Below are 25,347 nucleotides of genomic sequence, written 5' to 3'. Positions count from 1 at the left end.
GACCAGCGTTGCCACCTAGCGTCCACGCTGAAAATTCTTGTGAATTCTGGTCCAAACAATTCCGTACAAATTCATGCACGTCAGTGCCAACAACATAGTGCAGCCCTCTGCTGAAAGTGCGCAAGTGGGCAGGCCCAAGCCTGCAACACCCATTTTGTGATTCTGTCTAGTTTTACCAACACAATTTAAATTTAAATCAGTTAAATTCTTATCAACTAAATTCCTATTCGTAATTTAAATTACATTTTTTTATCGCTAAATTAATTAAAACATAAATATCAAATAAGCAGTTAACGTAAATTACCTTAAATCCTAGTGTAATCAAATAATTCGATAGGCAGTAAGCAAATCTCGTCATGAGAGCAAGTGTTTAAGCCCCTGGAAGTGTTTTTCCCTAATTTATCTTTACATTCAGTCAATTGAAATGCAGTTTTCAAATTTATAAACAAAATTACAGCCAATAATGCAACATATTGAAAGCGCTTTCAACGTTGGATGCTGGACTGCCTGCACTCGTAGTAGTGGCTGTGGTTTCTGTCCTAGTTTAAAATGTTAAAATATGCGATTTAGTTGAAATTGCGAACTTCTGGCACCTATTTGCTGGCTTTAAAATCCTATAAAATGCAACTTCTAGTTTATATTGGGGTTAATATCACTACTAAACTAAAGACGGAGTCGGATTACATCGAAATGCGAGTGCTAATGGACTACAGAAGGAATGTGCGACCTTCATCGATGAGGTGCTGAAGGCCCTGTTGCAAGTAGCTTGTTTCCCTTGTTCCCCATTTGCTTGTGATTAAAAATACATACACCGTTACAACTTAAATGGTTTATTTTCCATTACTACATTGCTAATGTTACAACTTAATTTAATGAACTCAATTTTTTCATCATCGTTAGGATTGTACTTGGTCCATGTAGTAATATTTTTTTCACTAGTAACTTTGAAGTACAGACCTCGTTTAAGTGAGGCAATCCTATTATTAATTGCAAAATTTATATTTTCATCAAATAATTTGCAGCACTTATGTTTTCGTAATTTCGAAAAATCTGATGTATTCACGTAGCAATGTTCGCATTTTATATTATTAACCTCTTGGAGGCATGTGGCTGTGTGGGCATTTGGCGTATAATTTATTAACCCACAATTGGAGCATTGATTTTTCATACAAGGTATATAAAACAATGTATGCAGATCCTCCACTCTTTCATTATTGCCCCTTGAATTTTTCTTCACAAATGCACTGTGTTTGAAGAGTTCATGTGCTGAAATATAAAAAAAAGATTTTTAAAGGACTTAATTTAAAATAATTAATAAGTAATAATATGAAATATTTACTTGGATCTATATGTTCTTCTTTTAAATTATCTTGTTGTTGCTCCTCTTGCTGTTGTTGCTCTTGCTGTTCCTGCCGTGGTTGCCGTTTTGGCTGTTCTTGTCCTTACAGCAACAAAACAAAAAGGAAAATAAATCAAATTTTTACCAAAAATAATTCGTTTTTTTATCGTAACTGTGGAAATATTGATCCAAATATGGATTGTCATACCTTTCTGAACTCGTTATTAAATTTCCAATCAATTGACATTTAAACCTGGATATTTTATTTTTTGGCCATTTTTCCCAAAAAATTATGATGTAACCCCTTATAAAAAAATTGAAAATCGTGGAAAATGTTATTTTTTTAAGATCATCCGGAAAGTGTCATGGATTTATTTATTATTTGGTTATCTGTTCAAAACAGTATGTATTTTTGGTGTAGGACCATTTTTGGCCAAGTTACACCAAAAAAAAACAAAAGACAAAAATTCACATTTTTACAAAAAACCCAGGTCCAAATTTTCCACAAAAAATAATTCGTTCTTTGATAATATTAATATTTTCTAAGCTTAAAAAAATATATATAATATTCCTAATTCCCGTTTGCACTATTTAGAATAAAAACACCAGCATAAATGTTTTATCATTGTTTTGTATGTAGGTACACAAGTTTATTCACTAATACATTAGTTTAATATTAATTTAGATAAAAAAAAAACAAATGCATAACAAACATTTAACAGAGTTTTCTTATTTTTTCCTAAGCTTTTTCTGGTTTTTATTTGTGTTTTCTTTTCTTTAATTTAATTTAATTTTATTTTATCTTCTTTTCTTTTGTTTTACATCGATTTATTAGTTTACATCGAACCATATATGCATCTAAGTATGTATATATTTGTGTAAATTGTACTTGGCTCACTTGCAATTGTTTTGTGCACCGTGCTTGGCCAAAATCCATCGACTCATCGGGATTTATCTTATAGCATAACAACATTAAACATCTATAAAAAGTGTTCGTACAGTAAATTTTATTTAACTATCATGAATATTTCATTTTAATATATATATATAGGTATATATATTTATATTACATATACGCAACTATACCGAATTACGTTTACGCTTTAGTTATAGATTTACGGGTGTTTCCATGTGTGTAGTATGTGTTTGTATGTAGTTGGTAACAGTCTTTTATCACGTTTAGTTTGGGCTATGCGCATTACGCACAACGTATGGTACATAGGTATATATATATAGTATATTTAATGTATATTACGATTTAGCCTAATAATTGTTTAAATCCTCCCATTTATGCTAATCATTATTCTTCGTTTGTTTCCGTTTCCGTTTTCGCTATCGCTATTATAACGATTTTTATATTAATATTTGTTATACTTTTTGGGAATTTAAAATTTTTCTTTTAACAAAGAGTGATAGTAAAATTAAAAAAATCTATTTAAAAACTTTTTTCAAAACATAATAAATAAATCATTTTTGTTAACATTAAAAAAGAAACCGGAAACGGAAAGAACTACACTTTACACTGGTAACTAGCTCTACATGCATGTAAAAGTCCTCTTTACTTGGTACATGGAGTTAAAAACAACAAACTGAACAATCAGAGTGTGTGTGTGAGTGTGTGTGTGCGTGCGTGTGTTTTGTTTGTTTGTCTCAGGCTCACTCATAGGTTGGGGTTAGAGGTTATCTATCCGTATCTGTATCTGTAGCTGTTCAGCAGCAGTTTCCCCGTTAACCGCCGGTTAATCATTAACCATTAGTTAGCCAATTGGCCTTCTTCTAACTTAATATGCTTTCTTTTTTGGGACACTATGCTTTTTGGGACTTGAGCTGGCTGCCAGGACAGTAGTTATCACATCGATGAAACCCTTCAGTCGAGAGCCGATCCCGCTCTCTCTATCTCTCGATCTCTCTAGTCCTGGTCCTCCTCCTGATTTCGATCCGACTCCGATGACTTCCGGTTGCCGGTTGATTTGTTCTGCAACTGCACCGCATACTCGCTCTTGATGTTCACATACAGTTCGGTTTGTTTGTGGTGCTCTTGCTGCAATGGGATCGGAAAAAAAATAATATCGGAAAAATGTTATCATTAATCGGGAATAAATGTTCTTGAAATCAAGACCAAAGAATCTTTATTTATGACCCTTTTGTATTTTTAATTAAATTTTATTTAATAGGTATTCCAAATGTCATCATCCTCATATGTTTAGCTTACCATGATCTCATCGAATCGCTGATCGGCATGGGGCACATCGTATCGCTGACCCTGTTCCCGCAAATTCCTGGCCACATTGAGTTGTTGGGTCAGATTTCGTCCGATTTGGTCCAGAGAAGTGTGCAGCACGTGCTCGATCTCTGCGGAGAAATAAGAAAATAAATAATATGAGCATACATCTCAGTTATCCAATTTAACTCAAAGAAAAAAACTTTCTCTACATTTAACCATCACTTGATGGCTATCTAGAGGTTATTGATCATTAAGCCAAAAGATGCACATTAACCAAAAAAATATATAAAAAAAAAACAATTTTCCATTGCTTAAATTATCTCCTGATTAGTAACTTTTTATAATTTAACCAAAAGTTATCAAATATTTAACCTGCAGTTAACCACTAAGTGCTCTTTGTATTGCCCTAAACTCACCAGTGCTAAGTTATTTTATTAAGCCAAAAATATCCAAGAGTATAGTATCTCTTGATTAGTAACTGTTTTTAATTTTACCAAAGGTTATCAAATATTTAACCTGCAGTTAACCATTAGTACTGTTTTTATTGCCCCAAACTCACCAGTGCTGGGTATAAAGCGCCGCTTGGCGATTTTCTCCTCCGTTTCGGCTAGAACAGTGCTGCCCCTCTTTAGGGTGGACCCGATGGCCTGCGGGTTGGGCGTGGGTGGACCCTGACAGAAGTCGCAGGGCGAATGGGACTCGCTGCAGGTGCAACTGCCCAGGGGGCAGGGCGATTTGGCCGCCGATCCGTGGACGCCGCGCAGATGCTTGGCCGCCGTCACGTTGACCACACTGATGCTCTTCGAAATCGAGGACTTAACCGAGGATGTTTCGGGTGGAACGAGTGCCAGGGGCGGGGTCTTGGAGCTACCTTGCCCATGGGAGGACAGGGCCGAGGAATTGTGATGCGAGCGAGCGTGATGGCTGCTGTAGGGATCGCCGAACTCGGACATGCTGCGCGCCCCATCGTCCTGATCCTCGTCATCCTCCTCGTCGTCATCCTCGTCCTCCGCCTCCTCGTCCTCGTCGCCCTCATCGCCGTGGCCCCCGTCTGCGTCCCCGGACTTCTGCAGGTTCTGGATGAGCCGCAGCACAGCCTTCTCCAGCAGGGCCGGGTGCTCGGAAGCCGGCACATCGACGGTCGACTGCGGTATCTGCGTGTTGATGATCACCGAGAACTTCTTCTTCATCTCCTGCACCCGCCGCTTGCCCTCCTCCTCGCCGAGCAGCGTGTTCACGCAGACAAAGGAGTGCACCTTGTTCGTCTCCTTGTCGATCTCCAGGTAGCCCTTCGATTGCAGGTAGATGATGTTTCCGTTCCGCGTGAACAGTCGGTAAGTGGACTCGCCATACGAACTATTGCAGTCGTACACTGCAGGAAAAAAGATAGTGGATAGTAGGTAACTTCGATTGCCCAACAATTTTTTAGGATAACAAAAAAATAAATTTTAACGATATAAAAACATCAGATAAGAAAAAAAATTAATCGAAATTTTAATAAAATTAAAATGAAAGTCTTTTGCAAAACTTTAGCGTTCAAAATACCAAAACAAACAGACTTTTCTTCCTAAAAAAATATTAAAACTCCACAAAAACCTTGAAGTTGGAACATTTTTAAAAAATCGATATTATCGATAGTGCTTTCGATTTTTTAAACAATCGATATTGTCGATAGTGTAATCGATCTTTTTAAATAATCGATATTATCGATAGTGTAATAGATCTTTTTAAGTCTATATATCTCAACACTTACTCTGCCGCAGGGCCACGATCACCCAACGCACATCGTCGTTGTGCATAAAGGTGAACGGACTGAGATTGCGCACCTCATCCGTCATGTAACCGGCCACGATTCCTATCCTTTGGTCACAGTCGATGATCCGGCCGTCGATTAGGTGGCGGGTCTTGTACTCCAGCGTGTTGGCATCAATCAACCGATTGGCGATCTTCGGCGGACGGATAATCCGGGCACAGGCAGTCAGAATCTAAAAGAGCAATAAAGGATTATTAAAAGGTGAGGTAAATAAAATTAGCTTTAAGGTGTCAAAAAGTATGCTACGATTTTGTTCAATTCCGAAAAGACCACTTTCTTTTATTGAGTAAGCCTGATTCTACTTACGATATCATTGCCGCTGATCGTGTGCAGGGGAATGACATCGTCCCGACCCCGAGTCCTCCGGATTAACTGCAGATTGGAGCTCAAGTGGTTGGATTGAACGCCGCGGGGCGCTTCGTCACTACGTCGAAAGCAGCCATCGATCTTGACCACCTCGTAGGCGGTGGGTTCCGATCTGGGACCCGCACGAGCCAATCTAAAGAAGAGCCCACAAAAATTAATATTATATTATAATATCATATGAAAAGATGCTATATGATATAAAAAATGGAGTGATATAATAATAATACTACAAGTGATGACATGACCACCACCCACCTCACTCGAAAGCTGCGTCTGTCCTCGCGCAACTTGCGATCGATGGCGTCCTCCTCGGATTTGCTCCGCTGGCGGGGCTCACCCTCCGCATCCGAGTCGCCATGGGCGTCGAAGAGGTTCTCCAGCTCGGTGGGGATCAGCTGCTGCTTGAGCATGTTCTGGTCCTCCGGATGGGTGATCTGCATGATGCTCTGGCCGTAGAGGTCCGACTGGCAGTGGCCCAGGTGCTGCTCGATGCTGGCCGAGATCAGCAGGATGTGGCCGTGGCAGGTGAGCGTGAGGAAGAAGCTGTCCAGCATGTCCATCAGGGTGTCCGTGATCTGCGGTCGCTGCTGCATCAGGCTGTTGCCAAAGGCTAATGGATATATTTATTAGATACATAACATATATATATTTATTTATATTTATATTATATCTCACCGTGCTTCAAACGCAGTGCATGGGCTGCGAACCGCAAGACAGCTGTTTTGTCCACTCGACGCGGTGACTCCGCCACATGGGGCACCATTGTGGAAAGTTCCTGGATGGATCCGTTTAGTTTATCCCGCCGATTCTTTTCTGCTCGATTTCGAGCCTCGCGACCACTGAAAAAAAGGCAGAAAATGTATTTAATATAATTTTAAATATATCTTAAAAATTTCTAACATAAAACTTTTTATTTGTAATATATACCTATTAACAGAAAATAATGTCATATTTTTGAAGTTCCTGAAAAACTTTTTAAATAAATTCCACTTATCTCTATAAAACTTAGAGGTATCAGATCAGAATTACAACAATAAAACGTCTCTAGACTAATAAAGAGCACAAGTAATTTCGCATTGGGGCAGGTAATGCAGTTTGGCAACCGCTCAGCAAAAGTTTGCATTTATTATTGTAGAACCTTTTCAAATTGCCAGCGATGCTCAGACTAAAATGTGTGATTAATGTGGACAGTAAAATTGCGCAATGCACGGGCTACTGGACTTGGGTGATAAATAATATATATGGTAAAGTAAAGTACTGTGGGCCAAACGATAAGCGATCGTTCGTTGAGGTAGGAAATTGTTTGGTAAGGGGGTTCAGTGAAAAAAAATAAGGATTTTACACATTCTCTTTGGGATGATTTTAATTATATTTAGTTAAAATAAGTCTATCAGAAGGTCACCCACTACCTCTGCTACGGATGTTCCATAACAATCGCAGCTATCTGCTTGAGACCATGTAGCTTGCACTCGAAAGCTCGCCAGAGTTGTTTGTCCGTAAGCTGTCCGTCCGTATAATAAATATATGTAGATGGCGCATGACTGGGCATTTGCTCGGCCGTTACGCAGTCACAAGTATTACATAGTGCCCCGGCTAGACTATTACAAGCAAACATCAGCCCCCATTCCGCCCCTTTCTCAGTCGGTCAATAATTATCAGTTTTGCATGGGTGGCGATTGGGGGAGGGGCGATTCTATGCGATGCGATTCAAGTGCAATGATCACGTTCTGTTTCGCAGCGGTTTTGGTTCGCTTCACTTGGCGCCAAATGTCTTGAACATTATATTGTGATTGCATAAAGCCAGACACAGAAAAAATATACTCCAAAATTTGTTAAAAAATTTGAAATATAGTAATATAAGGTGTATTATTAACAAATCGCCATTTACATATATTTATTAAAAATTCCCCTTAAGTTTTGAGTTTTAAATGAAATTTCGAAAAATAAATAAATATTTTTAGGGCTAATTATTTTTGGTGAGCCCCTTGCCATCCGCTTTTGGTTGGGTTCATGAGTAATTTATACGGAAATGTGAGATCGTTGCGTTCGATTAGCAATGGCTACCGCTGTACGCTGCCACAATGTTGTTTTAGAACCCAATCCCCCCCACTCGCCCCCTCAAACTGCCTCACTCCCTGCTGCCAACCCAATCACCACCCCTCGAACTGATGTAATTTATTTTAAAACGCAATTGCAAAACAAGTTCGCAAAATACACACAGACACTGGCGAGTGCGAAACGAAGTGCAGGAGCAATTGCAATTGCAATTGGCAAAAGCAATGCAAACAGCTGAAAAAAAATGAAGAAAAATGGGGGGGAAAACAAAAAAGGCCATCTCATGCATAAGGAAAGTGCGCAACAGCCGAGTAAACAAAAACACAAATACTTGCAAAAAAATTATATAAAAATAGTAGTTATTTTGAAAGTGATATTATTTAAATTAGGGTTACAAATTCTAACAATAGATCGATACGAAAAATGGTAGATTAAATAATAACTAACCTTTCTCAAGAAAAGCAAAAAAAAGAGGAAACAAATTAAATTTATATAGCTTCTTGATTTTGCAGACTATTTATTTATTTATTTAAAATCTAGAAATGTTATATTCAGCTAAATTTTTGCCTATTAATGCAAAACTAGCTGCAAATTAACAATAATAAAAACAAGCTATTAAAAGTGTCGTAAACAAAAATTAATTGAGCCACAAGAAATGGAAATTGTGTAGAAAACTGTGAAAAAGTCGATTACTATTGATTTCTTGCCTTGTTATTTATGGTTTATTCTGGAAATTACTTAAATTGTTATTCAGTATTTTTGCTGAATTCTTTCCAGGGTATTCTACGTGTTCAACCGACTGCAATTTGCCAATACATCGATTTGTTGGCCTTGATTGAGTTAGCACAGTGCACTGCACCCTTGCACTTGATGTCATATTGTTGTCGTTGCAACTGTTGGCCAAGTGGCTAGAGAATGTTGGTTTTGGCCACTCGAGCTGTCTACTTTTTAGCCAATTCCAAGTGCCATTTCGCTGGTGCATATATATGTATGCCTACGTATATCTGCTATCCGCTGGTGTGTGATTGTTTGTTTACTCAACTTGTTGCATTCGCCGCTGAATGGAGAACCGAACTACACTTGAAAAATTAAAGCAATTGCTTCTTAATTGTGAAAACATTAAGAGATGGATTTCGATAATTTCTCAATCTTTTGATTGTTTTTTTTGTTAAAAACAAAAATGTACAAAAATTAAATAATATAACATTTAGCTAAAAAACAAACATTTATTTTAATTTTTAATATATTTCAACAATTATGTTATAGACCTTTATATTTGTTGTATATCTCCAGGTATAGTCAAATAAATCAAATATATTTTATTACTGTTTATGAAATCTGTATATCGATTATTTCGATTGTAGGCAACGATATTTTCGATATTAAATTTAATTTAATTTTAATTTAATTTTGGTTTTATTTCTTCCTAACTAATTAAATTTATGTTATGTTTTTTAGAAATAATTAAGAGTGGAATCATTGTAATACCAATATTTTTTTTTTTGTAAACTAATAAACAGATTTTTGTGAAAGTTTTCCTTATAATAAGACTCCCTGCTTTGTTCCCAGTGCACCGTTGGCGTCTTCCTCGCTTCCGCCGTCTGTCTCTTTCCCGCTTTCTGTTTGTCTGCCGGAGCTTACAATGTAAAGAGTGCGCGTATCGATAGCTGCCGGCTCCACCCACCACCCAGCGCCCCCTCCGCCCCATTCCACCACCCATCCATCCACCCTATCGACGGATGCAGTGCGACCTTGAAGCCGTGCTAATGACGTATCGAAACGCATCGGATTATATGGCCGAGAGTAACGGTACAGCAACGGCAAAAATACACACATATGGCCAAGTAAATAAGGAAGTGGGGAATAGAAATGCACCGCGGTGTTCTGTTTATGGTCTGCCAATCAAACTGCCTCCCAAGGGAAAAAGGAAAGCGAAGAGGGTTGCGATGAGGTCAAAGGTGGCGCTAGGTGGGTGGACTTGTGCAGCTCTCCTGCAGCTCCAATGAATGGCGATTCCGCTGAATCGGCAACTGAGAATACTGAATACTGAATGCCGAATGAATGAATGAATAAATGTTTGTCCCTCGGTGTCTCGGTGACGAAAATAAATCAAGAAAATGTTGATAAAAATATATTAGCACCACCCACGGCCTAATCAAGTGGTTTTCGGTGGTTAGGTGGCTCGGGGTTGCCTAGTTGGTGCCACAAGTGGCACAAGATGACGCCTAATTGGGAGGAGCAATCTTCAATCAGGCCAGACACTCAGCTGGAGGCTGGAAGCGAAGTCATTCTCTGGGGAACTGGGGTGGCTGATTCTGATTCTGAATAATGGCAAATTGGCCGACCCCCGTCGAGGGATGCTGCCCCCATTAGCTCGGTGGGTGGGATCTTCGCCCACCACAAGGAAGGGGTGAAGCGGGTCGAAGGGGTGCACACGAAACAACGGCGAAAATCCCCATTCATCGATTTAATACATCCCCAAAGTTTCACATTTCAAAGCAAATATTTTCATGTGAGAGCCAAGATATCCAGTTTTCAAGTAGCCAAAAATATAAAAAGAGTGCATACTTATGGAATGGATAGGTTATTACTTTCTTGAGTTGTGTAAAATACAAAAATAACCGCTTTATTTGAAACTAAATATTAAATTGTTATTGAGTGATAATATTTCTGTAATGGGGCTTTAAATTCCCTTTAAGGGAAAAAGAATTAACGTTTTAAAAGAGACGCAACACATTTTTTAGTTTTTTACAAAATTTGTTCTTAATATAAGCAAAACCATTTGAATCTATAATTGTATAATTGGAGTATCTATTTGGAACTTTATTTTTATAGAAAGAGAGGGAGTTTATAATTATTCAACGACATTTTTTAATGGGATCTTATGTACATTACAATTTTTCAGGAGGTAATCAATGAAAAAAAATTGTACTGGCTACATAACTCAGAGTTATTGTAATAAAAATTGTATTTTTCTAGAACTCACCTATTCGAGAGCTGGAACATCTCCATCATGGTCTCGTTCGGGTGCTGGTGGTGCGGATGTGGCGGATGATGCGGATGCTGCGGATGGTGGCCGTACGGATGTGGCTGCGGATATTGGTGGTGCATCGCGTGCAGTTGGGCCGAGTGTCCGGGAAATGCTCCTTGCAGGGATCCCGGCCCCGATCCCGGCATTCCCGACCCCCCGGGACCGTAGCCCATGTACCTTCCACTGGCCACGACTCCTCCGCCGCCTCCTCCGCCTGCGGATCCTCCCGATCCGTAGGGTGCATTCGGATACCACATATTCGGATAGAAGCCCGGCTGGGTGCCGTGATGAACCGGGGAATGTGCATACGGATGCAGAGCGCGAGCATTGGATCCTCCGACGGGCAGCGGACTGCCCGGCGATCGGTAGTTGAAGTGGTACATGGAATTGGAGGGCGGACGGAGCTTCAGGTCGCAGGAGGAGGGCGTGGGCGATTGGTAGAAGCTATTCGCACCACTGCCACTCCCGCTGGGCGCATAATCGCTGCCCAGCACCGAGCTCTCGTTCTCATCCGGATAGTTGTCCTCGTCCAGGTCGATCGGTTGGATGGCTATGCTCTCCAGCGGAGCCTCCGCATCCGCATCCACATCCGCATCGGCATCGGGCTCCCAGGCACCCAGATCGTCCATTTGGCATTCGCTTTTGCCCAGCACAAGGAGATCGGCATCGAGTGCCGATGGGGTTCGTTCGTCAAAGAAGGGAATGTCTTGCTTGAGATCCTCAATGTCCTGGCCCTGGCGACCTTGACCTTGACCTTGACTCTGACTCGTGGAGGAGTTCCTGCTGCGACTGGCACCCTCCATGTTCTCCAGCTGGAAAAAATAGAGAGGGAGAAATCATTGCATCACTGACAGCTGATAAGAATTCGTGGTAGCACTAGTTTTAATTGCCCAATAGATTATTTTCCCATTTAATGGTCACTGCACTGCTAGAAAAAAGATCACATAAAAATACTTTGCAACCTTGTAGTTAGATCATTTATTTAGGGTAATATTTTCCGAAAAACTGTATGTAATATTTCCTGCCCATTCTAAATTCATCTGAAATTTATTCTGGGTTATATTTTCAGAAAAAAACTGTGTGTAATATTTCCTATCCATTCTAAATTCATCTGAAGTTTTCATTTTAACATAAAATTATTTATTTAATGCCTTGATTTTCGTTATTATTACATTTAATGATTATAACCTTGATTTCATGTCCCTAATTTTCTCTCTCCAATTTAATATAATTCTTAAATTTATATAAACTATTTAATATTTTAATTACGTATATTGTGTTTCATTTGCCAGTGCCGTTTGTATTTTTTTAAAAATTAAAAATAGCCAGCAACGGAATCAAATAGTGAACAAGAAATGAGCGCAATTGGACTCGACGTTCCTGGGATTTTTTATGATCGAACTCGTAAAACGCTCAAAGCCATAAACGATGCTGAGTCATGGGCGGCGGCGAAGGGGGGTCGCTGCCTGGTTGAATGACAAAAGCAGAAGTCAAAGAACGGGCCAAAGATATTCGGCGTTATTTATATGCGAATCTTGTCCAAGTGCCGCCTATAAATAATACCAACACTATATACTATACACCCATGGACCTGATGCTCGGATCGCACGCATATAGCCGTTTATTCAGGGCAGATCTTTGAACTATATTTACTCCTTCCTTCATTTCCTTCGGCCGACGTATGTGTGTATATTATTCTTGCCACTGATTCACATGACAAACGCATTTGGCGGTCGAGGGAATTGTGGGGAATTCTAGTCATAAATTTCGTATTCGTATTTCTTTGCCCTCGAGCTAGCTGTTTATTTGTTTTCCCTTGTGGACAATTGAAGCTTTCTAAATATATTCTTATGGAAATCATCATTGCCGTGGGAAAAGGTGCTCGATCCTTGAAAAACGAACTTTAAATCGAATTTAAGCTGAATACACATTTTAGGTATTTTTTATATTTCTATTAATCCGAAAGAAATGTTATCTTTAATTTATTCATCACGATTTCAAAGAAAAAACGGCTAATGGCTCAATTAAAAACGAATTTATTTCACTTATATGGATCGGAGGAAATTTTGCTATCGAAAGAGATGTGACAAATACCCGTAAACAGGCGTTTATGAATGATGATGGTTTGAATACACAGCAAGAAAAGAAGATTTAGCAATTTAAGATCTTGACAATAGGTTATTTGTAATAATTAATTTAATATTACAAATATTTTTCTTATATTCGGTTTAAAAATCGTTTATTTAATATTTAAATGCTATTTTTAACTGTATAAATTTCACCATCAAACAATTGACTACGCTCACTATTTTTATACCCTTGAACAAGCAAAAATAGCCCATGTAATAAAAAGAAAAATGATAAAAATACAAAATCTGATAATAGTCAACAAGGAAGTCGACAGCCACTCCACTCGACAACTAAGTAATATGCAATCCAGGCATTTCTTCTTTTTTCAGTTGTTGTTATCATCGACGATTGCCGTAATATTTGCGCTTCTTCCCTTTATTAGTTTATTTTGCTGTTGCACTTTTTTCCGCCTTTCCAAATTTGTTTTGTAATTGTTTTCGAGTGCCGGGTAAACAGCGGTCATAAAGACAGAACGAGGGGTAGGGGGATGGGGATGGGGATGGGGAGACATGTCAATTGCTATTCGCTATTCTGCTGCCAAAATCGCCAGACGGCTATTGTCGCTGTCGCAGCGGGCTGCCTGCTGGCTGTCGGTGCAATGGGGCGTATACGCAACGCGCTAGAAACACGACAAGTGGGCGGGAGGCGAAAAAAAGAAGGTGGAGTGGCACTCTGAGACCCATTTCTCTCGGTTCATTTATTTATTACCAGTACCGAATAAATGGTTTAGTTTTTAGGGCATAAATAGCACTCTCCCCAGAACTATTTAAATATTATATATATTTTTATGTTGGTACAACAGGGCGCATACGCAATGCAATAAAAACATTTTAATAAGGCGGCAAGAAAATCTCCTATTTTCCATATTTATTTATTATCTAATAAACTGACATTTAAATAATTTTAGATTTTTTGTCCTATGAATTTTTATTCCCTTGTTCCAATCATTATTCATTTTTGTAGGTATATAGTTATACTTTCCACACCCTATCATTTGTGGGGCCACAAAAATAAAATCAAGATAAGAGTTACAAGCTAATTGACTATTTCCAACTTGATTTATGGCATTTAAAATTTAAATCCTAAATGCGAATTGCTAGGTATACACACAAAAGCCCCTGATTTAGGGTCTGTTATCGTGCAAAAACCAAAAATCGACGCATATTGCCCTTATCTTGAACAACTATTTCGGCAATCGTTAAGTGGCACACGACACGCCTTCGAATCTATGGGCCCCCAAATCGATAAAGTTTGCCAAGTTCCCGAGTTCCATGGGAGGCCCAAAATGGGGGAACTTCTCGAGTTCGGCTCCATTACGCCTCGACTGGCCATATAAATTTAGATATAATCGTGTGTGCGAGCACACATATATTTATATATTCATATGGCGTAGGGCAATTATAATCTTTGTACAGATATTAAACATGAATATTGCTTTTGATAAGCCGCCGACCGTCGCTTGTTTGCTCTTCTCGATTGCTTTTCTACCAACAAATTTCAACGACCATGGCCAGACACCCACAAATTGTTGTTGAACCCGTCGGTTTTGTTAAATGTTCGCGTCGCTGGTGGTGTTATATGTATACATACGTATACGTGAATACAAATGTATATATTCATATGTATGTACCGCAGATATCGCCGGGCTGATTAGACCCCGAGATTGTTGAGGTCAAGTTTTGACAGTTACTTCTTTGCCTAGGAATGTGATATCTACTTATCGGAGTTCGCATGCCATTTTCAGATCTATGGATCCAAAGTCTTTCATATTTTCTGTATATTTTAAGATTTTATTCTACAATTTTAATTGCATTGCGTTTTTACCATTAGAACGGCGTTACTAATGTTGGCCTTCAGAAGTTCCTTATCATGTAACCTATTTAGTAATCCCCCCTAATCACCATTGTAATATCACAATGTTGCATTGCTTCGTGACTCATTTGATGAATGACTTTCGTTGACCAGATAAAAACGATGGTAAACTATTATTCACTCGATAAGGATAATGCAAGCGATTGGCGTAACTAGTGGGCTAGGAATGCTAACAACTTTGTGGTGGTGATAATCTACAAATCTTTTGCCAGATTACTAAGATTAGATTAGGACCTAGCAATTTCTTTGAAAACTAGGAAAGAAAAACAATACATAACCGGATTTTAATTGAAGTTTAAATTTTGGTAACAAATGAATTTTTCATTGTAAAACTTTTTTTTGAGAATTCGGTAGCTTGTCAACTAAAATTAGCCTAAACAATCAGGGTTGCCACCTCCACTGTAATAAAACAAAATAAGCTAAAGAAAGATGAGCTTATCATATTGATTATTACCAAAATAATAAAAAAAGTTACGAGCTTCTTCGAGGCATTCCCGCTTATGATATTATCTTAATAAATATGAGAGACTATCACAACTTTTTTAGGGTTGCCACCTGCGTGATTGCGGCACTGTAATACCGTAAGCTTTCTCTGGGCCCCCATAAATCAATCATGAAATATTTACGTCTAATGCTGGCCATAACAATAACAACAAAAATAACAATCGAAAAGGCAAGAAAAAAATCAATTTCACTTACATGTTTTGCGCTGTTTCTTGTTTTTCTGCATGAAGCTTTTCGCTCGCTCTTGCTCTCGCTCTCTCTCTCTTCCTCTCGGCAAGCTCGCCCTTTCACTCGCACTCGTCTGCGCCGAGCGGTTTGTTTATTTCTCTACCCGTCTCGCTCTGTCTGCTGGCTGTATTGGTATTGGCGAATTATTTATTTTGTATTACTTTGTTTTGCTTCGTTGTTGTTTTTGGTGTCCTGCAGTTGCAATTCGCTTTGTTATCTTTGCCGTTATTTGTTTTTATTTTTCTTTGTGATTCTTTGTACTTTACTTTGCAAGCATAAAATAAGGTAAAAAAAAGAATAACGGTATATAAAATTGCAGTATTTTACTTCAGTTCACTTGGTATTTTTCTATTATTTTAATTGTTACACTCTCGCCTTTGAGCGGTATTTTCATAAGTATTTTTTCAAACATTTTTCAAACACACTTTTGGTAGTTTTTTTAGTTGGACGGGATTCTGGGGAATTGAGCACAATTTTCAATATTTTTTCCGTTTTCGCTATGTTTTAATTTTCTGATTATTTTGGTTTTAATTTCTGTATTTATTTCTCTTTTTTAGTTGTTCAATATCAATCAATATTTGTACAGCTGGAGGTATTTTGTTGTTTTTGTTTCACTTTGTTGTTGTAGCTTTAATTGTTGTTGTTTTTTGCCATTCAGCTTCCAGCAAGTGTTCATTTGTTGTTGCTAAAAGAATGGAAGAGAAAAAAGAAGAAGGGCTATTAAATAAAAAACTCATTTTTTTAAAATGATTATTCTGGCGTTTTACAAGTTTAAATTTGTTTAATTTATTATCTTTTTTAACTTTTCAAATCCAAAGTGCTAGTATAATTTAAACCTAATTTATCTTTGTTCCTCACGTTTTTTATGGCTCGAATTCGAATGTAATTTTGTTTTTGCTCTGACCGCTATTTTTGCGGTTGTCTTTTTTGCTAATTAAATGAATACTTTAATTTATATATTTGAATTTTTATTTCCCACTAACTGGCGATCGGACACAGAAACCGAAAATGTTAATATTATTGTCGATCGGCATGCCGAGCTGTCACCTGTTGCTTTGTTGCTCTGCAGCTGCCGCTAAAGCTAAATGCTTCTTAAATTCTTATTGTTTTTAACTTTTTGTTATCTCGTTGGCTTTTGTGGCTTTTTTGTGAAAATATATAAACCGGTTACGGCCGACACAAAAGTTAGCACCACCATGAAAAAAAGGAAGGGGGGACTGTTCGGTGGGTTGCAAATTAAGGGAATTATTGAACCCGAGTTGAACCACCATTACTGATATTTCACTTGACTTATTTTTGCTGAGCTCGACATACGTTCATTTAAATTTATTATCTAAACTGGGTTCCTATTTAAATTATATGTGAAGAATGAGTGTTTAATAAAACTGAAAAACATTAAAGTACATTATGGAGATCTTGAAATTTATTTATTCCTTTGGCCTTATCAAACCATCCTTTAATTGGTTCATCTCGGCTAGTTTCTATCCCTACCTTTCATCTCTAGTTCCATCCGAAATTCCCTCCACAAAGTGTGTATACGATATATTTATTTATTTGTGCGCATTTAACTCAAGTGTTGCCTGGCAGTCTAAATCAAATATACATATAAGAAGATAAACTTCTTTACGAGTGTCCCCGACTTTTCCCAAAAAGCTCACACAGACAGCTCACACGCACACACAAATATGAGTGCGAAAATGTGTGTATGTGTGTTTGTGAAGCAAGGACAACGGAATCCTGAGGCCCTAGGATTCCCCCCGTTCTACGTAGGTGGGCGTGTGCACCAACACACACGCACCGCCGGAGGTTCCCACTGGGTGTGCGTGCGTGTGGGTGTGGGCTACAGTGAAAACTGAGTGGGTTAACTTTGAAAAATCCAATTTCGAAGAGGTAGAATAAATGTATTTCATAAAAATAAAAAATAAATTAAAAAAAAAATTTTTTTTTCAATAATAATTATGATCTTAAAGATCATAAGAAAAAATTGAAAAATTAACAAACAAATTTTATTTTAATTTGGCAATTCACAATACAAAAATGTTTGTTTTGTCTCAATAACTGCTGTTATTTTTCCAGTTTTTCCCAGTGTAGGCTCCACTTTCCCCCATTTCGCCTGTTCATTTGTCTCAGTTTTCAGGGACATCGCAGGCACGCAGAAAATCTTTGCAAACAATTTTCTGGGTTTTTTGTTTGTGCTGCGGTTGACAAGTGCGAGGCACACACGCACCACCCACTGGGGCACCACCAAACCAACCACCCATCCACCCAACCGTCCGCCATAAAGCTGCAGTGGCTCCGGTTTTCGGAGCCGTATCTGTATCTCTATCTGTGTATCTGGTTATGGGTCTGGATCTGGATCTGGGGTCCGAGTCTGGGGCCTGGGTCAATCACCCGCCAGCGGGTCGTAATTGCAAAAAAAAAAAAAAGCACAAAGCACACACAAACAAAAGTAACAAAAAATTAAAATGTAATATAAAAACCTTTTTCCCATCTTTTTTGCCCACTTTTTGCACTTGCTTTTTGTTTTATTTTTTATTTGCATTTCAGCGACGCGACGTAGGAGAAAAAGAATAAAACAAAAATAAATTCAAGTGCTCCGTCAAAATAAAGCCGAAAAAAAGAGCAGCAGCAGAGAACGGCAGAAATGGCGAAAAGCCATTTGCCAGACAACGACAACGAACTTTGGGCCCTCGGGGGATGTGCAGGGGATGATCGGGGGAAAAAGCGAGAGAATCTAAAAGAGAGCCGGTGAGCGGTAAAAAAAATAAATAAATTATATAATTTGCTTTGACGTTTGACGTTCCGCCCCCTTCTTGGCACCCCCTCCCTTCCCTCAGCCCCTCAGCACTTTCGGTTTGTTTACATTTGCAATAGTTAAAGTTACATCGAATGGCGCACGTTATATTGGCTTTGAACCGCGGGGCGTATACGCAATATTACGTATACGTCTCGCTGCGCGCCATTGTATGGAAATCATTTATAAATAGAGCAAAAAAAAAATGAAAAAAATAAGAAAAGCAAAAATGCCTGCTAATAGATCATTAGAGAGGATCACTTTGCCAGTGGTGGGCGATGGATTTTCTTCACTTTGGCTGGCTGGTTGACTTATGGTATTTACGATATGCCCAGGCAGCCAGCCCCTTTGATGTTGGCAAAATTCTCGGTATGATAATGAATGAACTGCATTGAATGTGAGGCATTTCTCCCCCCGTCTTATCATTTTTATAATATACATACGTATACATATTTATGAATAATTCTATTTTTCAGGTATCAGATTGTGCTTGTATACATTTACTTGAACTTGACACTACTTCTAGGGTTTGCGGTTACACAAAATATTTGCCACTTCGATTAAGAGGAATTTCAAACCATTTGGGTGAGAAGAAGAAGTACAAAAAATGAAAATTTATTTTATAGCTTTTTAAAATTAAAATATGAGAATTATTTAAAACAAAATTAAATTCTATATCATTAATTTCCACTACATATGTATTTTATCTGAGTTGTAAAGAGGACAATAATAATAACTAAACTCGCACTTTTTTTAATATATATATTTTTTTGGATTTAATTTAAAGGATTTGCAAAAAAAGGAAACTAAAACTTAAAGAACAAATATTTTTAAGCCAAAGAATATTATTATTATTTTTTACAAAAATCGTGTACAATATTCTTTGGCTTAGGATTTACTCGAAAAGGAAAAACGATAAAATAAGAATTAAAGTCTGCTGTTTCGACCTGGCCCAAAGCTGACGTCGACATCAGGTGGTGGCTGGCAAAAAGTTGTCGCAAAAACCAAAAATAGCTGAGCACTCGAAGAGTGAGAGAAGCCGCTGAGGAAAGAGCGATTGGGGAGAAGAAACGCGTCGGGAAGAAAGAGAGAGGACGGGAAGAACGTGGCCGTTGGAGCACGTTCTACAAAGATTTGCGAGTGCACTTTGCATAACATTCCATAACATAGGTAATATAATCGTAGACTCCACAAAAACTAGACCATATTAGTTTCTTGCCTCATTTGTTTAGTTACAAAATTGTCAGACGATAAGGAAGCAAAAGCTGGCAATAAATGTTAAAAAAAATGTAAAGAAATCTCTGACGAAAAAAAATAAAAGGAATTCAAATAACTATCTCTCACAATAAAATGTACAGCTTTGGAGCTGATTATATTTGTATTCCTAATCTGTTAAAGAAATAAAACTAGTTTGACCCATGGAGACTTTAAGGTAGGTACAATATTAAAAAGCTTCATACTATTATTAAAGGTTATCGGGAAATATTAGACCTCTTCTTTTTAAAAGAGACCTTTTGACATGTGAACTGGGCGTATGCGTAACGTGGAATCTCAAATATTGCACATACGCCATGTGAACCGCAGCGAGCGGAGGTGATATAAACCAAATTGATTTAATTAGCATAGCAGCCTAAGATGGCGTCAAGCTATCTCAGTCGTATGCCTTCCAATCAGGCATGCCAAATTCGCCTCCAATTAAGATTCGATTTATCGATAAACTTGTCTTTTGGCAGTCTATTGGCACATTGGATGTGCCCTAAATTTATGGGCGGATCATTTACAATGTATTTCGAATTTATATTTAAAATTGTATTTTATAAGGCGGTTTTTTAAAACATTAAACATTTATTTCTGAATTGAATGATAAATTATAATTGTTTTTGGCGCTTAAATTGATGGAAGCTATAATTTTTATCAAATTGCTTTTTAATTTTAGAGAGTATTTTGCCCCTCAGTCAACTTTCCCTTCTTTCAAATGATATTTGATTGTCAGATGATATGACATATTTAATTAGAATTTAAATATTTCATTTAATTTTTCTCTACTTCTCAAGGAGAGCACGTCAGTTTGTTTTTTTTTTTTTGGGTCGCCAGCGTTTTACGGTCATTTTTATTGTCTAGGTTAGGTTATCAATTGCCGCTGCTTAGGTCCGCTTTCAGTACAAAATCGGCTTTCCTTTTTCCGCAGCAGCTTTGGAGCGTCTTAACCCCTCTCTTTCTGGCGCCGCCGCTTAGCCCCCCGTCGCCCACCTTTTTGTGGTGAGCTTTTTTGGCTCTCTCGGTTTTTTACCGCTTGGCCCGCTCAGCGCTCACCGCTCGGCGTTCGACGTTAGACGCTCAGCTGAACGACGACCGCTCTTAGACGCGACGTCAGCAAAAAATTTCATGAAAGCGACAAGAAAAACAAATTATAAAAAAAATATATAAATATGTTTACATATACAAACTCGTTAAAATATAAAACACAACAAAAAAACTGCTACAACAAATTGCCCGTATATTTTATTGTCTTTAAAAAATAACCAGACAACTCAAGTTATATGGTTTTATATGCCCGGAGATAATTAAAAACAAATAACGACACCAAAACCAGCTCATGTACATATTTTATGGTCTCTAAGAAGTGCCTAGCAAACTTACCTATATCTTCTACATATTTATATTTAGTAAGCCCCATTTAAAACATTTCCCTCTCTCCACGCAATTGAACTGCCAACATCAGCACACAACGTAGAAATTAATTATCAAACATAAAACAAAACAAAAACCAAAAAGTAACAGAGAGAAAATAATAAAAATAAAACACAAAAAAATCATCATCATCGGCAGCGCGAAAGAAAACCTTGAGAGCAACACAGCAAAGCAGCCGACAAGAAAAAATTGGAAAGAAAAAACAGAAAACATTTTTATTGATCGGAACTCGGAACTGGTAAATCATTGAAAAATTGTTGCCAAAAAATGTCTGATGCTATGATGGGCTATTTATATTTACTTTTATTGTTATTATCATCATCCAAAGCTCAGTTCTATGTCTTTTTTGCTTTTCGTTTTTTGTTTTCTGTTTTATGCTGTGTACTCGGACAGTTCAAGGGAGGCTAAGGCCCCATCAAAAGTGCCCCCACCGAACATATATCTTTATACGCCGAAATCCGTTGATCTCCGCACACCCATTAAGCCGAAGATCTGGAATTTGGCTATATCTATAATTCTCCCCGGCAATTCTTTGGGTATTCCTAAGTCGATAGACTCGAATCTCACGTTCTGGCTTGCTTTTGTTGTTTTTGATAAAAAATTAAATAAACCGAAAAAGAAACTGGAAATTCATTAATATGTTAATTTTTTTGTCTTGCCTCATTGATTGTGTCGCTGTGACTGGCTGTGTGTTTGTGTGTTTGTGGCTGGGCGAGCGTTAATGTTGGCTAAGCAGATTTTCGGAGGATGACAAACACAGACAGTGGGAATGTTTTTCGTAAATCGAAACTTTTCCCAAGTCAACAAAAAATGAATCGTTCTCGGGTTTCGATCGCGCAAAAATGCGCGCACGCGCCGCTGATTTCAGCACAAAGATATAGAGGCTTTCTGCATACACATATAATACCAAGTTCAATTCTTAAATTTACCAACCAACAAAAGTACTAGTTCAACAACACACAACAAGTGTTCACCAACATTAGTAGTCTAGTGCCCCGACCCCATAACTCTAATATTCCAACACTTTTCATCAAATTGGTATGCTGGATACACCAAGACTAGTTCAACAATATACCAACATCAATATTTAGACTTTGTTTCCCCACTCCAACTTTATAACTCGAATATTCCAAATTTTTAGTTTAATACATAAACATAAGTGGTCTGAAACTCCAACATATCTAGCCAAATACACCAACACGGAACACTAAATACATCTAGACTAGTTCAACAACACTCTGTAAACAATTTAGCTTGGCTTCTCGAATATTAGTAGAATATTTTCCAAACAAATCGGCAAAGTTTCCGAATCGAAAAACCCTTATAAGTAATACTACATTGTATGATTTCATTAAGGTCACCGCAAACTACCTTCTTTTCTAATAATTCTTCTCGACCGCGTTTTTATTTTGTTGTTTCAAACTTTTTTTACACAAAAGCACAAACACTGGGCACAGCACACACCCGAAAAAAAAGCGAAGTTTGTTTGTTGCTTGTTGTATTTCTTCTCTTTGTTGTTGTTGTTGTTTTTTTTTTTGTATTTTTTTATATGGGGCTTTGGGGGGCACTGTTTGATATTCCAATTCCATTCGTTAGCGCGGCGCCATTTACGTTTCTCGAGCGTGTTCTTTGCATTTTAGCAGCGGCGGAGCCCACGAAAAAGGCAGGCCAAAGAGAAGGAAACGCTCACACGTACACAGCCAAAAAAACACAAATACGAATGCGAATAAAAATAAAAAATAATAATAAATAAGAAACAGAAACGGCGACGGTAGGCGAAACAGCGAGCAGCGAACAGCGAAACACCGAAGCGGCGACCAAGCGAACGTCGCGAAGCGTCCGTCCGAACCGCTACAGAAACAAAAATTAATTACATATATTGAAATCACAAACTAAACTAATCAGCCAGACCAGCGGAGCAGCGGCAGAGGCAGCGGCGGCGGCAGCGGCGGCGGCGGCGGCAGCGGAGAGCCCGAGCGGCGAATCAGCTGCCCGAAAATAAAAGCTTGCCGAGCGGGAGCGACAGGGACGGCGCAACGCCGAGCGGCAGCGGGAGCGAGCGAGAGGGCAGCAACAACCTGCGTTGGAAAGCTGTCGAGACCTTGACTAAGGTTTCCGGCCGGGAAACCCTCGCCGAGTTCATGCTCACCCAATACACGGGGAGAAAAATGATAGGCAAGAATTCTTGCTAAGAAAAGTTTGTTTAAGGTGAGTACATTTGGAAAAACTCTCAAAGAAAAATCTTGAGATTTGGAACCTTAACAAATAACGCCAAAAAGTAGGCTTTGAAAAATAGAATGCTGTGTTTCGCCTCAGGGAAAATCCAATTTGTCATTAAAAATGTATCGTATACTTTTACACACATTTTATGAGCAACTAACTCTTAAAAAAACTTGAAAATAAATAATCAAATAATTTTAGCTTGCCCCACAGAATTTTAGGTTCAGAGTTCTATGCTTTGATATTTTTAAAATAAAGTTCTCAACTCAGGTAGTTTTTTTTTAATGAAAAATTCTTTTCCTAAAGGTTATTTAAATCTTTGATTTCACCAAATTGTGTATTTATTTTCATAGCATACTTTTCGACACCTATCGAATTCACCGCAGAAATCACTAAAGGTTTGAAATCCCTTTTAAAGCTGTCTAAAAATATGCTACACTTATCATAGCACACTCTAAGACACCTTTCCGATTTGGAGTGCTAACAAAAAGGGTCTTCCCTGATTTTCTCGCAGTGCACCGCCACCGAGAGAGACTCCACTCGGCTCTCCGCTCGCACTCTCTTCTGCTCTTCTGACCGAGAGCTTTTTCTTGGGGCAGAGGCGCGACTGTGTGTCGCTGTTTAGTCTATGAACTTGACGCTGGCGTCTTACACAATGCTGCTTCTTCTTGCCGCTTCTCTACACCACCACACGAACACCTAAGCACACTCACACACACACAGATAGGAACGGGGGGGCACTCTCAAAAAAATAACACTCGCAATCAAAACGAAAACACTCTCGGTTTGTTGTACAGAGGAATATAGGGATACTATATTATATCTTGGCCCGATAAATCCGGAGCACTAACCTAGGAACTGGAAACGGGGTGTGGAGAGCCTTTGCCTCTACCTGAGGCCTGGGAAACGTCGGCTGGCCATAAGACTAGGGACTACGGAGGCGCCACTTGGCCAAAATGGGCCGCTTCCACTGCAGCAACGGCCGATGCGGAGCGACGACGACGCGTCGTGGGACTTGGACAGATGCCGACCGACTGCCGTCGATGAGGCCCGGTCCAAAGCGCCCAGTGTGCCCAAGACGTCGGGAGCGACGGACGGACGGACGGACAGAGAAACGGACGGACAGCAGCCAGGACGCTCGCTCAGACAGCTTTCGATGCGTTTCGGCGAGCGGAGCTTTTCCACCCCCATTCCCACTTGACATTGCCCCCTTTCCATTCCCGACTTCCACGCTTTTCCGAAGAGCAACAGTAACGCACAAGGAGTCCAAAGTGGCTGGGCAGACAGGGCGCATACGCAACATTCGAGGCGAGCGATAAGACGACAGCCGTCTCGCTCTCGCTCACGCAGCTTGGCCACAGTTGCGGTCACAAAAATATTGTCAAATTTTTGGTTTAAAAGACAGTGCTCTTAAAATTTTGTTTTATAAAATACGCTTATATTCAGAATATTTTTTTTTTCAGAAAAACAATAAATCCACTTCTTACATGTAGCTAAATAAAAAAAATTGATTTGGTTTTTAAACAAACTCAACTGTTTTCGTGCACAGAAAATATGAGGGTACTCATTTAAAATGTTAAAACAATTGATAAATCTTATTTAAATTGTTAAAACAATTAATATTAGTTGTTTAAATTGTTAAATCAATCAATGTTACTTATTAAAATTGTTTAAACCATTAATATTAGGTAGTTAAGTAGGTATTCAAAATAATATTTTATATTATAATATTTTAATTAATTTTATAGGCTTGTTAAAAAATATATTAAAATTGCAATCATAATAAATCACTTTATTTGTATAGTATAAATTAGTGAAAAGATAAATACAATGTGATTTAAATCGGAAAACAAAGAACGATCTAATAATTATAGCAGAAAAATTAATAAAGCTCGGTCCTAAAATGTCCCCCGCAGGTGTACATATATCGCTGCTTTCGTAGCTGTTTTAGTTTTCTTCGGTTTATCTCGCGATAGCACAATCAAAATAATAAACACAACAAAAAGCGCATCGGCCGAAGGGAACTAATCTCGGCCATTCGATATGCGACTGATTCGAGTGATTCCCCGCGGAGCCTCGA

General features: G+C 38.5%; 1 protein-coding gene across 2 annotated transcripts; it reads right to left on the bottom strand.

Annotated features, from left to right (window-relative positions):
• Positions 1-1,956: 1,956 nt before the first annotated feature.
• On the bottom strand, positions 1,957-24,410 carry gce (germ cell-expressed bHLH-PAS). Of its 2 annotated transcripts, none has more exons than XM_017138881.3 (10): positions 24,119-24,410; positions 15,530-16,247; positions 10,784-11,640; positions 6,418-6,581; positions 5,998-6,352; positions 5,683-5,875; positions 5,317-5,548; positions 4,123-4,935; positions 3,552-3,691; positions 1,957-3,380 (listed from the first exon to the last, which is right to left on the bottom strand). In XM_017138881.3, the coding sequence occupies exons 3-10, from the start codon at positions 11,629-11,631 to the stop codon at positions 3,249-3,251; spliced, it is 2,877 nt and encodes a 958-aa protein (XP_016994370.2). In that variant the 5' UTR covers positions 11,632-11,640; positions 15,530-16,247; positions 24,119-24,410; the 3' UTR covers positions 1,957-3,248. The 2 variants fall into 2 exon arrangements, with proteins under 2 accessions (XP_016994370.2, XP_016994369.2); XM_017138880.3 differs by lacking the exon at positions 24,119-24,410 and adding an exon at positions 22,419-22,936.
• Positions 24,411-25,347: the final 937 nt, after the last annotated feature.

Source organism: Drosophila takahashii, chromosome X, assembly GCF_030179915.1.
Source record: "Drosophila takahashii strain IR98-3 E-12201 chromosome X, DtakHiC1v2, whole genome shotgun sequence".
Classification (NCBI taxonomy): domain Eukaryota; kingdom Metazoa; phylum Arthropoda; class Insecta; order Diptera; family Drosophilidae; genus Drosophila; species Drosophila takahashii.
Note: the sequence above shows the minus strand (reverse complement) of the source record. Positions and strands in the feature narration are given on the sequence as shown.